General features: G+C 38.3%; 2 protein-coding genes and 1 long non-coding RNA gene across 3 annotated transcripts; 1 reads left to right on the forward strand and 2 right to left on the reverse strand.

Annotated features, from left to right (window-relative positions):
* Positions 1 to 6,850: 6,850 nt before the first annotated feature.
* Positions 6,851 to 8,962, forward strand: LOC103415178 (uncharacterized). Its single transcript, XR_011575198.1, has 3 exons — positions 6,851 to 7,294; positions 8,198 to 8,445; positions 8,600 to 8,962. It is a non-coding gene; the product is annotated as an uncharacterized lncRNA (long non-coding RNA).
* A 161-nt stretch (positions 8,963 to 9,123) lies between these two features.
* On the reverse strand, positions 9,124 to 10,443 carry LOC114821184 (dynamin-related protein 4C-like). The gene has a single exon (XM_070811535.1). It carries the CDS (start codon positions 9,921 to 9,923, stop codon positions 9,243 to 9,245), a length of 681 nt encoding a protein of 226 aa, XP_070667636.1. The 5' UTR covers positions 9,924 to 10,443; the 3' UTR covers positions 9,124 to 9,242.
* Positions 10,444 to 13,095: 2,652 nt separating this feature from the next.
* Positions 13,096 to 15,565, reverse strand: LOC103453911 (dynamin-related protein 4C-like). The gene has a single exon (XM_008393503.4). The coding sequence runs from the start codon at positions 15,283 to 15,285 to the stop codon at positions 13,276 to 13,278; it is 2,010 nt and encodes a 669-aa protein (XP_008391725.3). The 5' UTR covers positions 15,286 to 15,565; the 3' UTR covers positions 13,096 to 13,275.
* Positions 15,566 to 17,985: the final 2,420 nt, after the last annotated feature.

Genomic DNA, 17,985 nt, shown 5'->3' on the forward strand with positions numbered 1-17,985 from the left:
ATGGAGGCAATCTATCTCTTACGAAGATTGATGGAAAGATATAGAGATGGGAAAAAGGATTTACACATGGTCTTTATAGATTTGGAAAAAGCGTATGATAGGGTCCCAAGAGACATTCTTTGGAGGATTTTAGAGAAGAAATGAGTACGAGTAGCATATATCCAAGCTATAAAGGATATGTATGAATGAGCAAAGACTGCCGTAAGAACTCATGAAGGACAAACCGAAAGCTTCCCCATAACTGTAGGATTACATCAAGGCTCATCCTTAAGTCCTTACCTTTTTGCGTTGGTAATGGATGAGTTAACAGGACATATTCAAGATGATATTCCTTGGTGTATGCTTTTCGCAGACGATATAGTATTGATAGATGAAACTCAGGAATGGGTAAATACGAAGCTTAACCTTTGGAGAGAAGTGTTGGAATCTAAAGGTCTTCGCCTAAGCCGATCAAAGACAGAATATATGGAGTGCAAGTTCAGTGCAAATGGAGGCCAAAATGAGTTAGGGGTGAGAATCGGAAATCAGGAAATACCAAAGAGCGACCGTTTTCGCTACCTAGGATCTATCTTGCAAAAGAACGAAGAATTAGATAGAGATCTCAACCATAGAATACAAGCTGGATGGATGAAGTGGAAGAGTGCATCCGGCGTGTTGTGTGATCGTCGTATGCCACTAAAGCTTAAGGGAAAATTTTATAGGACGGCAATAAGGCCGGCGATGCTGTATGGCACAGAATGTTGGGCGGTGAAGCACCAACACGTACACAAAATGGGTGTAGCGGAGATGAGGATGCTTCGTTGGATGTGTGGGCACACGAGAAAGGATAAGATTAGGAATGAGGATATCCGAGGTAAAGTAGGAGTAGCCGAAATTGAAGGAAAACTGAGAGAAAATCGGTTACGGTGGTTTGGACATGTGCAAAGAATGCCTACTGATGCTCCGGTTAGAAGATGCGACTACGGGACAGAGGTTCAGGGCCGAAGGGGTAGAGGAAGACCTAGGAAAACTTTGGAAGAGACTCTAAGAAAAGACTTAGAGTACTTGGATCTAATGGAGAACATGACACAGGATCGAGCACAATGGCGTTCTAAGATTCATATAGCCGACCCGACTCAGTGACTTGGATTTTTCAAGTCTCCAATCAAGAAGTTTTCCCCACTCGGGAATTTAAGGGAACACTACCTCAACCTACATGCTCCACTCACAAAGCTTCAACATACAAGCTTCAACAAAAGAAAAATTCAAAGAACTTAGTGAAGAAGGCTTTGGTGTATTTAACACAATACGTTGAAATGAAACAAAGCTTATTTATTGATATCTCTAAGAAGTTACAAATATGTACATATACACGAGGCAAAATAAACAAACAAGAGGGAGTCTTCACAAAGGTTGCTTAGGAGAAGTCTCAGCAGTCGGTAGAGCCCCAGAAAGAGAAGGCACCGGAGGGGGATCATTCGGAGCCTCAGTACTGGACAGCACCCTGGAAGGATGAGGCATCGGAGGTTGATCATTTGGAGCTTCATTACGCGGTACAGCCCCAGAAGACGAAGGCAATAAATGCCTTTGGAACAAACTCACAAACCTCTGATGATCATGTAAAATCTGACCATCAGATTCCTTCATCTGGTCAAGCTTCCTCTTCATGTTTGTAGCATAGTCATGAGCGAGCCGGTGCAATTGTTTATTCTCATGCTTGAGCCCTCTAATCTCCTGTTTGAGACTCATCACTTCAGCCGCCAATGATTCAACTTGGCGGGTTCGAGCAAATAGGCGTTGGGCCACATTAGACACAGAACCTGCACACTGAACACTGAGAGCCAGATAATCCTTAACAGCCAACTCATCAGACCGTTTGGAAAGTAGTCTATTATCTTTGGGAGTGAGAAGGTTTTTGGCCACCACCGCAGCGGTCATATCATTCTTCATCACGGAATCCCCAACGATAAGAGGACCAGTAGGGGATAAGAAGGATGGGCACCATATGTTGTCTGGAGAAGGCGTGGCTGCCTCTTCAACAAGGTTCAAGTCAAAACGACGGTCGGAGGGGCCAGACATTTTCAAATGTGTTGAAGAGAAAAGAGGTCGGACAAATCAAGATCTTAGAAATGCAAGAAGGGAGCTTCTACTGGTGGAGATTCAAGTGTGCTTTGGAACTTAATACCAGCCTCTATAAAAATCCGCACTCGATGGAGCTTCAGAAATCGAAGAGGCGCCTGCTCAGAAATCGAAAAGGCGTTTGCTCTCTCAAAAGCTGGGTTGCTCAGAGACCACGAGGGCCGATCTCAGGAATCGAATAGGCGTTTGCTTTCTCAAAAGCTGGGCTGCTCAAAGACCACGAAGGTCGATCGCAGAAATCGAAGAGGCGCTTGCTTTCTCAAAAGCTGGGCTGCTCAGAGACCACGAGGGCCGATCTCAGAATTCGAAAAAGGCACCTGCTTTTTCAGCCTTGTCAGCACCTGTCACATGCACACTCAACTTTGCGGAAATTACGGGCATTCTGTCGAAGATTTCTAGTGAAGTAGAAAGCACGTGAATGTTACTGTTCAATCATTCACTTTCCACACGCAACATCAGCTCACGGGTACCACAGATAACTTTGCCAAAAATCTCTGACAAAGTTTAGACACGTGAAGCTTGCAGCTCCCATTACATCGCTATGACCAAGAAGGGTAAAAGAATAGCAAAGAAACAGCACTAACAAAGTTTAGACACATAAATTTTGAAGGTCTAGCTACCATATTATTACCCACAAGGGTAAAGGAACAGGACCATTGCTGGATAATTGGAAAGTCCATGTGGGTCAACCTCTGTGCTCCGTGGCAAGGTAGACTAGCAAACAGGCCTAACCTTTACTCACATTCGAGAAAACACTCCCAACAAGATTGCTTGTTTCAAGATCGAAGAGGCACCGACCTCCGAATCTCGAGAGCCAGACTCCCAACATGATTACTTTCTTAAAAAGTGACGAGACACCGCTCTCCGAATCTCGAGAGCCAGACTTCTAGCAGGATTGCTTTCTCAAAAATCGAAGAGGCACCGTTCTCCAAATCTCGAGATACAGATCCCCGACAGGATTGCTTGTTCGAAAACCGAAGAAGCACCGCTTTCTCAACTTCGAGAGCCCCTTAGATAAAGCTTGTCTATAATCCTCACACCGTTTTCTCAACTTCGAGAGCCAGATCTCCTTGGATAAAGCTTGTCTGTAATCTTCACACGTAACATCAGTTTTCCAGATACCACAGACCACTTTTTCAAAGTGCTCTGACAGAGTTAAAACACGTGAAGCTGGCAGCTCCCACTACCGTGCTATGACCAAGCAGGGTAAAAGAATAGTATTACTCCTTGTTAGGGAGACTCCTATATATGTCGACCTTCATCCTCAACGGACAGGCAGACCTGCAAAAATGCTCAACCCTTCCTCATATCTGAGAGGGCACTCCCAACGAAGCCTCTCGAAATACTCAGCTTTCTTTCCCCCCGAGAATACCTCTGCAAACAAGCTACACTAGAGCAAGAATATCTCATATCATCAGGGTTAAAAGCAAGAGTATCCCATATCATGCTTTTTCCCTGTCTTTTCCTTTGGCCTTGTTCTTACCTGCAAGACAAGGAGAAAGAGAGCAATCAGTCAGCACTTGGAATCAAGCTTCTAGTCCGGAACTGACTGCCTGGAACCCCATTGCTCTCGAGTACTCATCTTCAACATCTTATGCTTCCCGAGAAGATACCACATCTGCCTGAGGAACAAATAGGGCAAGTGAGAAGGATACAAGGAAGCATGTGGAGACAAGCGCAACATAACACGTGCCGATACATCCACTACTTTGTCAACAGCAAAAGTATCCCATATCAGCAGGGTCGAACGTACTCTAGATTTGATGGACTTGTTTTGACCCTCAAATTCTTCAGTCGGCCTAATACTCTGACGGAAACAAGAAAACCCTCCAGCCCAGTTCAAGAATAAGCCTGTGGAAAGTTACTTCTTCAAAAGCAAAAGTATCTCATATCACCTTTTCTCCTTTTCTTCTCTTTATCCTTCATGCTACCTGCAAGATAAGGAGAAGGATAACAATCAGCCGGAACTCGAAATCAAACTTCTGATCTGGGACTGATTGCTTGGAGCTCTGATTGCTTACCTTGTCTGTCACCTCTTTCAGCAGATCCCCTAGCTCGGCGACTTGGGGGACTCCTACTACATGGTTTGTATCACGCTTGACCAAGCCTGAAACTACAAGTAAGCGTCAAGTGAAATTGATACATTACCTTGTGCATCTCCACCAGTTAAAGATATCACCCCTGGAGGGAGGAATAGTACTTCCAAAGAAGATGCCACATCTACCTATGAGACAGATAAGGCAAGTGAAGACGATACCACACTTCGGTACTTAAAAGTTTCGTGATTACGAGATCATTCTTCCACAATATTTCCTAATGTCATTTGTACTAAATCATTCAATTGTACTCACTAAAGGAGAGCTTGAACCTATATACTATGTAAACCCTTCACAATTAATGAGAACTCCTTTACTCCGTGGACGTAGCCAATCTGGGTGAACCACGTACATCTTGTGTTTGCTTCCTGTCTCTATCCATTTACATACTTATCCACACTAATGATCGGAGCAATCTAGCGAAGATCACAAACTTAATATTTAAGATGATATTCTTTGGTGTATGCTTTTCGCAAACGATATAGTGTTGATAGATGAAACGCAGGAAGGGGTAAACGCGAAGCTTAACCTTTGGAGAGAAGTGTTGGAATCTAAAGGTCCTCGCCTAAGCCGATCAAAGACAGAATATATGGAGTGCAAGTTCAGTGCAAACGGAGGCCAAAATGAGTTAGGGGTGAGGATCGGAGATCAGGAAATACCAAAGAGCGACCGTTTTCGCTACCTAGGATCTATCTTGCAAAAGAACGGAGAATTTGATGGAGATCTCACCCATAGAATACAAGCTTGATGGATGAAGTGGAAGAGTGCATCCGGCGTGTTGTGTGACCGTCGTAGGCCACTGAAGCTCAAGGAAAAATTTTATAGGACGGCAATAAGGCCGGCAATGCTGTATGGCATAGAATGTTGGACGGTGAAGCATCAACACGTAGGTGTAGTGGAGATGAGGATGCTTCGTTGGATGTGTGGGCACACGAGAAAGGATAAGATTAGGAATGAGGATATCCGAGGTAAAGTAGAAGTAGCCGAAATTGAAGGAAATAGGAGAGAAAATCGGTTACGGTGGTTTGGACATGTGCAAAGAAGGCTTACTGACGCTCTGGTTCGAAGATGTGACCACGGGACAGAGGTTCACGGCCGAAGGGGTAGAGGAAGACCTAGGAAAACTTTGGAAGAGACCCTAAGAAAAGACTTAGAGTACTTGGATCTAACGGAGGACATGACACAAAACCGAGCGCAATGGCGTTCTAGGATTCATATAGCCGACCCCACTTAGTGGGAAAAGGCTTTGTTGTTGTTGTTGTTGTTGTTGTTCTAGTTCTTTTGGTAGCGGATCGATCTTTATGGTTCCTGTATATGTCCGTTTAAAAGCCGATCGATCTTTATGGTTCCTGGAAATATCCGTTTCAAAAAATGAATATGAATGAAGTTTCAATGTTTCTCACCAGACATATGAAAGGTGTTTTTTTGCTGAGTGTAGGTATTTTCTGCTCTCTTGACCTAAAACTTTGATTTAGTGTGGGCAATGTAGCTAACTAAACCAGTGAAGAAAAACAAAACAAGAACATGAGAAAAGTAGCCAAAAATACAAACAAAAACAGAAAACTGCATTCTGCATAGGCAGTTTATTATATTTAATCTTGTGTTAGTTCCATTTTCTATGCTAACATATTTATTTGTAAGCATCATCGTTTAATTTATTTTTTATAAAATATACTCCAATTTTGATATTCATCTCAAAATGACAGTATTTAATATATTTGGACAGTAAAGTAAAAGTACAAAATATAGAAGGAAAATAGATCTATCGCATACCCTATATTCTTGCCTTCTTTACACCACTTTTCACATTTGATTTGTCCAAATAAGAACATCCATAAACTATTCATACCAAAAGGGTATAATTTCGTTGGGAAATCCCAAAAACACAAGTAGAGATATTATTTCCTAAATTTGAAACACTAGTCATTTCTTAACATGTGGCTGGTTTAATATATTGAATTAGATAACTTTTATATTCAAAGACTATTGAATTGGATAACTTTCGTCTCTTTTATTTTTTTTCATGTCTATATACACTCATAAACATATTTATGGTGTGTCGTTCTTATTAATTGTTTTTCGAAATTTAAACTCATTTATCGTTTTCGTGTCTAGTTAACAGGTTATGTAAGAAATTAATATGCCTAATGCCTAGACATGGCCAAGATGTCGTCTTACCTTAACGGATGTTTAATGTCTAGACATGACCTGACGACCCAATAACCACCCACTCGTTGAGATGTTCCCAAATCTTTCATTTTCTCATGTTGTTTTGTATTGATTTCAGCAAGAAATTGTCAGACCTACCTTTATCATTTTTGTGTTTAGTTAACAGGTTATGTAAGAAATTAACTTGCATAATGTCTAAACATGACCAAGAGGTCGTTTTACCTTAACGGATTCTTAATGTCTAGACATGACCGATGACCCAATAACTACCCACTCGTTGAGATGCCCCCAAATCTTTCATTTTCTCATGTTGTTTTGTATTGATTTCATGCAAGAAATTGTCAGACCTACCTTAATATATTTGAAATTGGAAAGAAATATCCATTCCAAAATAATCAAACACGACCCGTTTCAAACGAGTGTGGTTCGGACCCTCTACTTATTGGGTCGAGCTTGACCATAAGAGCAACTCTTCTTGAACCAAAGCATGTAAACCTGACCCATCTACCACCTCAAGCCCAAAGAAAACTAATCGACGACACCATGAAACCAACCAACAACCAATCTGAAGAGACTTTCACAACCCAGTTCGTCGTCGTCGATTGCACCGAAGTTTCTTCTTCTCACTCATTTAATTGTTACAAATTATTTTTTTCTCTTCAGTCTTTCTCTCCCTGTAATTTCTATATGTGAAAGTTGATATCAAAGATTTCGAATTTGATCAAATGGGTTCTGCTTCTTCTGCTGCAAATACGGCGTCTTTGATAACTGTCGTCCCTGTTTCTTCGACAAAGTTGGATATCCATGACAAATTTTCATATGGGTTTCATCTCAGGCGTGGTGGGTCGATCGCCAAATTTACTGCCGCCATCTCTCCCAACAGCTCTGTTTCTCCTTCTTCTTCACATGGGGTAGGCCTCTGTTTCTTCACCTCTCTCTCTTTTCCTGCGTATTATTTTATTTTTCCTGGAATTTATATCTTGAGCTGTTTATTTATGTTTAATTTGGTTGTACCTTTTAGTTTGATGCGCTGATTCTGTATCAATTTTTGTATTTGTACTTGTGAGTTGGGAATTTTTTAGTAAATAACCTCTGATGTTGGTTGAATTTTACTATTGATTAATGTGGTTCCACCAAATGACACGTACAAATTGTTGTTGATGGGAATGATGCTTCTTCAATTGTTAGTTACTTATCTTTTTTGCCTATTTGCTGCTAATGATTTGTAGCAAGAGTTGATTTTTAACTGTTTCTAATTGGTAATGGATGTTTTCATAAGTTTGATTCATAACCTCGTCGAGCATTTGGAGCTCGCTTTGACTGAGGTTTTTCGATTTGATTTGATGGCGTATAAGCTTTTCTCAGTTTCTCGGTCATTTTTAGAGTGTGACCAAGATTATCTCTGTGAGGAATGTTGAGGTTAGGGATTGGAAGTAAATGAAAAGGGGTGTCTTTTTATCAAAAGCTGAGGCCAAGATTATCTTTTGAGAAAACTTCGAGGCCTTACCTAGATTGCAAGTCTCCGTTAAGTTCCAATTGCCGAAGATGTTGTTTAAAACTGTTGAAATTATACTGCCTTAATTGAAAGGAGGCCTTACCTAGGATAATATCTAGCTCATTCGGGGGTCTTTTTTGGTTCTTTAACTACACGAAATGTGCATTGAGATGAATTATTATCCTGAATGAGTAAATGTGAGAATGTCGCGTGATTGACGGAAAATGATGAAATAAGACAATGAATTCCGAAGGGAAATAAAAAATTTCAATGAGTTAGATAGGTCTGTATCTTATTCAGCGTTTATTTGATGTTGTAGGCTGGGTGCTCAGCTGGAGATGCGGATAAACAAAGAAGTAGTCTTGAATCTCTGTTTTGTTATGATAAGTCTGTACCGGAAGAGAGAATCGAGAAGCCTATTGAGATATCTTTGACTGAGATAATCATTTGAATGCTTTAACTGTGAAGTTAAAGGCACAGTCCTTTGCACCACTTGTTCTGGTTCAGGCCTGTATGTTGATTCAATACTGGAGAGCCAGGGTATTCTTGTCAAAGTTCGCTGCCTCGGTAATTAGCTCCTCTTCTCGTAACTGAGTACATTTGTTGATTTGAAAAAGAAAACGATATTTGCACTTGATTGTCCAATATTAAAGTTTTATAGTGTTCGTTTGAGTATATATGGCCAATGAGAATATGCTAACGCGATAGTTGCTCCATGTAGGTTGCGGGGGAAGTGGCAACATTATGTGTTCAGAATGTGGTGTCTGCGGGCAACTAGGATGACCATACCGGTTCGCTTATCTTCCTTGAATTTGCTGTATGAGCAAGTAACTTGTATTATAGCCTTGTCGCTTTCTCGAATTTTTTGTGGCTGATTCCATGATGAGTTTACGTTAAGTGTAACAGTAATGCATCTGATTCATTTACTCTTTGAAATGGTGTTCTTCCTCAGATGTTATGGCCCTTTATCGTGTTGAACGTTCAGAACTACATATCATTTACAGAAATCTGTATGTTACTAGTCGACTAGAAAACTGTATGTTCAGAATTACATATCAAAGCTTCAATTTGTTTTGAGAAACAATTTGTTTGTCGTGCTCTTTTAACTTCCTCTTTTACTGTTGTACAAGCGAAAACAAGAGAGATTTAATATGAGTAAAGGGATACTATACTTCTTGAGATTGTTATAATCTAGCAAGGTTTCTTCTAAGGATCTTGGCTTTCTTTATCAGTAAAAAAGTTGCGTTTTTGGTTGTTTAATTAATTTCTACCAGAATTGCAAGATAAAAAGGGATACAAAGGAGAAGACACACAGATAGATATATATATATATATATATATATATACACACACATACAGATTGCTTAAGGGAAGGGATTCCCGATGCCTTCTATAGCTATTGTAGAAGGTTTATTCTCGTCAGTTAAGACTCCATGAATGAATTGATTCTGACTAGCCATCAACTTGTTCCATTCGGAAACATAATCAGCATCGCATGTATAATCTATCAGCTTTTCCATCTCTACAAGCTCCAGCATCCACTTGATTGACCTTTCCTTCATCTTGGCCATTAGATTATGGCCGGCACGCCTTGCTGACAGCTGCAGCTTATAATAGTTCTCCGAATTACGCATCAAGACAGAAATAACCGCCTCTTCAATGTAGATCCACACTCGTTCCACAAATGCAATCGGAATACTTGAAATTCCATTCACTTTTCTCTGCAAGATAATGTGGAAAGCATTGCGCGGAAGAAAGTTCGGAAGTGAAATACCTTTGTTCTCCTCCAAGATCTTGATTTCCTCCATCAAGAAGTTGCTCTTTGCATCACTTTCAGGACATCTGTGAAGTTCATCCGAGTACTGGTTGAGCATCTCAACCAATCTAGCAGTGCACTGCATGCGATTGTCTTCCGCGTACTCCTCAAATTCTCCTCGCAAAAGAATCTTCCTAAGCGATTCCTTAGCCAAGCCAATGATTTGCATAAAGGCCGTCATGGCCTCAGCAACAGACGAAAGACTCTTGGGCATTTTATTCAGTTCCATAATGCAAAAATTCAGCCTGTCATTGATCTTCTTCACTATATCGGGTAAAGTTTTTGCTATGCTGTTTGGGCATTTTATTCAGTAGTCAAGGTAACGTTCTGCTATGGTTAACCACCCGTAAGGGTCCTCGCCATTAAATCATGGCGGTTCCATTTTAATAGATTTAAAATGTGAATGAGGGTTCTAGGGAGGTGGGTTGGGTAATATGGGAAGGGAGGGTGGTGAGGAGTTGGGTGCCGTGGAGGGACTTAAGTGGAAGGATTGTGAGTGTGCCGAGAAGGAAGAGGGAGGGGGGGGGGGGGTGTGGTGAGAAAAGTGAGGAAGAGCCATAGTGATAAATGGTAGGGTTGGGGCTGTAGTGGTGGGAATGGGGATGGGTGAAGTGGTGGTGGTGTAAGTGGAGAATGGGGCTAAGCTCAGGTTGGCTGAAAATGGCAACTTCAATACAAAATAGTGCAGGAATTTAAAAGAAGAAAGGGAAAGAAGAGTTTGAGAAAAAAGAGGCAACTTTAATTCATCGTTTCATAGGTTCTTTCTACTCTCCATCATTACAAATTTATACTCCTCATAAACGGGAAAAACCCTAGCTACTTGGACGTAAGGAAAGAAGGCTGGTACGGTCCGGTTACAAGAGGAGAAGTAGTGGACTCAAGTAAATGGGCTTAACATGGTGTCATTGGGGCCCCACCATCAAAGAAAAAGCAGTTCCATGGGCATCCAAGAGGAAAGAGAACCCACAATAGTATAAAGATTTTGCGTCACACTCATCGCTTCGGCATCAATCCTTTTCCCTCCTTGCCGATGTTCTTTATATTTTACTTTCTTTCTTCATAAGTTGTTTGTAGATGACATGTTCTGAGAATCTCTTGGGTGTCGTATGCGTGCTACAATACTCGTTTATGTCAAAACACACATAAACATTATTCTTTCCGTTGAGATTTAAAATTAAAAGTCTATAGACACTTTTTGGTGAACTCGAATTAAGAAATTCTCATTTTATGTGTTAAGTTTTATGCAGATGAGTTAAGTGATACAAATTCAAAAATTACTCTACATTTTAAGCTGTTGTTTTTTTTTAACATTTATAAGCACATATAACTGAACTAGAACGCCACACAACAATAAACCAATTTTGTATAAATCATTGTTACTTGGAGATTAAGATTATGGCACCATGAAATATTAAATAGTTTTGCAAGAAAAAAAAGAACGTGGGAAAGATGACAGGGCTAAAACAATTGAGACTACAATTTAGGACGCATTGTACCACATCTTTAAAAAAAGGTGGAATTTTCTTATATTAGTGAACCCTACTTTTATTAAATAGTTTTCAATGTAATTTAGTAAAGTATAGCCTCTCTAGCATGATAAGCCTATGAGTAATTAGCATTTGTAGACATCAAATGCTAATGAGAAAAAAAATATCTAATTTCATCCTATCCACCTCTATTATAAAATTTATGTTTCAATGCATATACTAATGATCAAAATTCAAATTTCAATTGTAGAACTGAACAAAATTAAATATTGGTAACAAAGCAATAACATCTGAGCTGTGAAAGCAAAGAGAAAAGTACCACGATATAAGAACTTGCGTCACAATCAAAGCTTCAACATCAATCTGTCCCTCCTTGCCAATGTGCTTTACATTTTTTTTTTACTTTCTTCAAATTTGTTTGTAGATCACATTCTTTGAGAAATTTTTTAGTTCACTAGTTTTGTCACGCCACTTGTTCTTTAAAAAAAAAAGATTCTTTCGCATCATCAGTTCATCACACTACAATCATGACTTTATTGGATGTATAACAATAACAAAAACAAAGTCTTATTCTAATAAATGAGGTCGGCTATATAAAATATCACTGCATTCAGTTTTGCTTCATGTTCATTAGATGAATAATACAATTTTTTCAATACATGACCAACTTTACAAATATTTTTGGGAAGTAACTTTTACACAAATTATTTAGCTTTTTTTTTTTTTTTTGACAATTGTGTGAGAAACTAAAAAAAGTGAAAATAAAATCTACAACGCTATTGGAACTAATTTTTTATTACATAAAAAAGTCCCTCTGCCTTGTAAAATGAGGAGAATGTGACATGATTGCTTTTATTCAATCCACATTCTCCCCCACTTGACCATTTCATGAGAAAGGATCATCCTCAAATTCCTTCCATCAAATCCTTCCGATTAACAAATCTGGACCCTAAAAATTTAATTTAACGATTAAAGTTAGTATAACTTTTTAAAAAGATCTCATGTTTTTAACCGTTTGATCAAATTTTAAATGCTTAAATTTGTTAATTGGTTAGATTTGGTAAAAGGGATTCGGAGAGGATCCCTTCCCATTTCATCAAGTTGTCTAAATGCTTTTGATTCCTTTTTCAAATTGATGCTAGGCCCAAGAAACAAAGCAACACTAGACTAGACTAAAAACAACTGCCGTACGTTTGCCAAAAAAACTAATAACAACTGCCGTACAAAAGCAAGATAAAAAGAGATACAAGGGAGAACATTCTCCCCCACTTGACCATTTCATCAACAATGTTGTCTAAATGCTTTTTATTCCTTTTTCAATTTGATGCTAGGCCCAAGAAACAAGGCAACACTAGACTAAAAACAATTGCCGTACAAAAGCAAGATAAAAAGGCATACAAAGGAGAACATATATATATATATATGTGTGTGTGGGTATGTATAGATCAGTTAAAATGATAACCTTTCTTAGATAGAACTGAGCATATAAACCAGCAAAGGTAATATTAGAGAAATCAAAATTTTCAACCAAATGATGTGTCATTAATAGGAAATAAGCACGTTAATCAACGCAAAAATAATAATTCAATCATCAACAACCACATCATTTGGTTTGCAAATTTGGTTTAAAAAATTTAGTCTCTCTATAATTATCCAACCGGCAAACAAGTTTAATTATCTTAGACAAGTAACACTATTTACGTATTTATTTTCAGGCAATTACAACTTTGACATCAAAAAGAAGATTTAAGGAAGATGATTTTCTTATCAGTTAGAATTTCTACAATGCGTGTCTCATTATTTACCTAAATAAATTTTTATGTCTGTCAAATTGGTCATGAAAGCTCACTATCATATTAATAAGCGGTAATGAAAGTAGATAACATGAGACAAAAAATAGGAGTTAACTGTATGTAGGAGGAAATCGCATTTAAATTTCATTAAAAACATTAAACTTGACATGGATTACCACAACCATACGACTACGGACCATCACACAACAAGAACACAAAGGGAACAAAAGAACTTAAAAACAAAAGTTGACAAACAAACAACCACCCACATCAGACAACAGAAAGCTAATTGCCAAGTTAGTTAATCACCATAAGTGATAATGCTGTCCATAATCTTGGCCACCACCTCCTTCGAATCCCTCAGTTTTTTTATGCTTTTGTTAAGCTTCTCACGCTTTACTGCCACTGCCGGCGACTCCTCCAACATCCTCTCAATTCCCCCACCGTATGGTCCCATCAACTCATTCACAATCTCAGCTTCCATCTCTTTGTTCACAAGGTTGAAAACAGACCGCTGCAAGTGCAATGCCATGTAGTCCACAAGCCTCCTCAAAACAACCTTCCAATAGGCAATCATTCTCATTTTAAGGTCATAAGCTTGAGCTAACACATGCGGGAACTTCCCCAGAACACCGACTTCAACTTCCCCGATGCCTTCTATAGTTATGATAGAAGGTTTTTTCTCGTCAGTTAAGACTCCATGAATGAATTGATTTTGACTAGCCATCAACTTGTTCCATTCTGAAACATAATCACCATCACATGTATAATCCGTCAGCTTTTCCATCTCTACAAGCTCCAGCACCCACTTGATTGACCTTTCCTTCATCTTGGCCATTAGATTATGGCCGGCACGCCCGGCTGACAGCCGCAGCTGACGATAGTTCTCCGTATAACGCATCAACACAGAAATAACCACCTCTTCAATGTAGCTCCACACTTCTTCCACAAATGCAATCGGAATACTCGAAATTTCATTCACTTTTCCCTGCAAGATAATGAGGAAAGCATTGTGTGGAAGGAAGTTCGGAAGTGAAATACCTTTGGTCTCCTCCAAGATCTTGATCTCCTTCATCAAGAAGTTTCTCTTTGCATCAGTTTCAGCACATATGTGAAGTTCATCCGAGTACTGGTTGAGCCTCTCAACCAATCTAGCAGTGCAGTGCATGCGATTGTCGTCCTCGTAGTCCTCAAATTCTCCTCTCAAAAGAATCTTCCTAAGCGATTCCTTAGCCAAGCCAATGATTTGCATAAAGGCTGTCATGGCCTCGGCAACAGATGAAAGACTCTTTGGCATTTTGTTCAGCTCCATAATGCAGAAGTTCAGCCTGTCATTGATCTTCTTCACTATCTCGGGTATATTTTTTGCCATGCTGTTTGCTTGAATTTGGACCAGCTTCTGTGCTAAAACTGGAATACCGACAATAGACTTGTCAATCTTCGAAAGCAGGGGATGGGTTTGAAATAGTTCATGAGCCATCGCCGCTGCCTCCTCATAAGTTTCGTCACCAATCCTGTTCCTTACACAGACATAACCAAGACCAATGTTTACATCATCTCCAGTGACCTTCTCAAGTAGTCCTTCCGGTGCCTTGTCCACTTTTGTAACCACAGCGAGCGTCCTCTCACCAGTTTTATCTACACTTTGTGACATCCGGATTGACTCACACGTAGTAAAATCCACCGTAGCAGACAATACATTCAGAATAATACTTTCCTCCGGCTTAATATACTCCATGATCATATCTTTGATCTGATCATAGATATTTTCAGGTTGACCATGGACCGGAACCCTTGTGATTCCCGGAAGATCAACCATAGTCAGATCCGGAACCCCATTCTTCTTCACCAACAAAGTAAGTGGCGTGTTCGAAATTCCCTTACCTCCCCCCGCAATAGAATTAGTAGCTTTCACAATATCTTTGGCAACATTGTCTTCATCAGTACGATCAACTCTGCCACTGTACTCCAAGGAAAGTTCAGGCTGAGGACTCGAGTGGTGTTCCAGCCTCATAATAAGAGGCACTCTCGTGCAGATGCCTTGGCCCCGAGGTAGGCTGATGCCGGCCAAGGATTCGAGCACGCTAGACTTCCCTGATGACTGGTCTCCGACCACCACAATCGTTGGCAGCTGAATGCCTTCATCCATCACCTTCAAGCTGCGTAACTTGTCTACCGCATCCAGAAGAGGGCGGATCTTGTCGTTGTAGGACGACACAATGGGTGCGCATTTGAGAGGTACTGCTTCTAGTTCTACCTGAACCATTGCGAGGGAGCCTTCACTGTTTAAAACTGTGTAACTCGATTTCATTTGCCTTCGTCCTTCCGTTTCTGAATTATAGCAAATCAAAACAATGGTGAAAAATCTAGAGGGAAACCGAGATTGTAGAGAGATGAGAGAGAATTCGAAGATGGAGTAAAATGTTCTATTTATAGCTACTGCTATATATCATTCTTAGCCTTCAAGCGACTTAACTGACTCTCAGTAAACAATAACAACACATCTAACAGCTTAAGGATTAACGTTGCAGTTTTTTTGTGGAGAAAAGTGGAAGAGAAAGAGTCTTTGATGATTCCTTTCTTAGTTTTCACGTTGTGGAGATTTTGTTTCACTTTTACCATTGTAAGGCCATAGATCATGGATGCTGACATGGTTGGACAGATGTCAAATGATGGTGCCGTTGGGCCTCACCGTCAAAGAAAAAGCAGTTCCCATGGGCATCCAAGTGGAAAGAGCTTCGACATCAATCATTTTCCCCCTTGCCGATGTTCTTTATATTTTACTTCCTTTCTTGATAAGTAGCTTGTAGATGACATTTTATGAGAATCTCTTGGGTGTCGTATGCGTGCTACGTCACTTGTTTGTGTCAAAACACGCATAAACATTATTTCTTTCAGTTGAGATATAAAATTAAAAGTCTACAGACACTTTTTTGGTGAACTCGAATTAAGGAATTCTCATTTTATGTGTTAAGTTTTATGCAGATGAGTTACGTGATACAAATTCAAAAATTACTCTACATTTTAAGCTGTTTTTTTAACATTTATAAGCACATATAACTAAACTAAGACGCCACACGACAATAAACGAATTTCATATAAATCATTGTTACTTGGAGATTAAGATTATGGCACCATTAAATATTAGGAAAACTAATGAAAATGGCTTGAAAACTTTGAGTTTTAATGATAAGGACAAAATAAAGAGTAAAGTGAATAGTACCAGGATTGACTTTTTAGTGTAAAAATGTGGTTTTTCGTTAAAGTGAACAGTACCGGGAGCTTTTCGTTAAAGTTCCCTTAAATATTACATAGTTTTGCAAGAAAAAAGAGAACGTGGGAAAGATGACAGGACCAAAACAATTAAGACTACAATTTAGGACACATTGTACCACATCTTTAAAAAAAGGTGGAATTTACTTATATTAGTGAACCCTACTTTTATTAAATAGTTTACAATGTAATTTACTAAAGTATAACCTCTCTAGCATGATAATCCTATGAGTAATTAGCGTTTGTCGACATCAATTGCTAATGAGAAAAAAAAAATCTAATTTCATCCTATCCACCTCCATTATAAAAGTTATGTTTCAATGCATATACTAATGATCAAATTTCAAGTGTAGAATTGAACAAAATTAATATCAGTAACAAAGCGATAACATAGCGATCAAAACTCAAAATTCTTAGGCCATGAGTCTATCAATATTTATTACATCCAAATGTTGTCAACTATTGGTCTAGTGGTAACTTGTCTTAATTTTCTACAAGCGAAAATTCTAGAGTACATCAACTTATAACATAAATTACAAAATTAACGGTTAACATGTGTTCAAGAAATCAAAGAAATCTAAGATGTACCATTTACGAATCTAGTCTACATGGGTACAAATGAATTTTTAAAAATATAGGCGCTAAAAGAAATGAATACATGGGTACAAAATAAAACTAAAAAGAAAATACTACAAATTTTAAAAAAAAATGTTGCAAATTAAAAGTGGGTACAAACTAAAAATATAAATATATGATACAAAGTTTAGGCATAAAACATAAATATACCATATGTAATTTTTCTATGATTGATTAAATATACAATATCACGTAACAGTATACACATGAGGTACAAACACAAATAAAACTTTAAAAAATATGGGCACAAAAAGAAACTAATATATGGGTACAAATTAAAAATGAAAAGAAAATTGGTACAAATTAAAAAATATTTGCAAATTAAAAATAGGTACAAACTAAAAATAAAAATATATGATAAAAAATTTAGCCATAAATATAAATATACTAATTGTAACATTTTTAAGACTAAAGGAATATATTTAAAAATAAAAATATTTTGTTATTCAAATAATTAATGATGTTATTAATACCCAAGAACCTTGATCAAAAATTGAAAATGAATAGGATCTTAATCAATGGAGTAACAAAAAGAAAGATGCGAACCTAATTTTCCCTTTACTAAAGTATAACCTCTCTAGCATGATAAGCCAATGAGTAATTAGCATTTGTGGACATCAAATGCTAATGAGAAAAAAAAAATCTAATTTCATCCTATCCACCTCTATTATAAAATTTGTGTTTCAATGCATATAGATCAAAATTCAAATTTCAATTGTAGAATTGAGTAAAATTAAATATCGGTAACAAAGCGATAACATAGCGATCAAAACTCAAAGAACTTAGGCCCGCAGTCTATCAATATTTATTAAATTCAAATGTTGTCAACTATTGGTCTAGTGGTAACTCGTCTTAATTTTTTACAAGCGAAAATTCTAGAGTACATCAACTTATAAGTTTATAACATAAATTAAAATTAACAATTAATATGTGTTCAAGAAATCTAAGATGTATCATTTACGAATCTGGTCTACATGCGAAATTATCCTCAAAGATCATTGTTGGACATCAATGATGGACGAAAATCCACAAGTGATTTGAATATGCTCGACAACAACTCTCAACTGGGTACACTCACGAACAGCCTTATAAAGGGCGAGTA

This window comes from Malus domestica, chromosome 14, assembly GCF_042453785.1.
Source record: "Malus domestica chromosome 14, GDT2T_hap1".
NCBI lineage: Eukaryota > Viridiplantae > Streptophyta > Magnoliopsida > Rosales > Rosaceae > Malus > Malus domestica.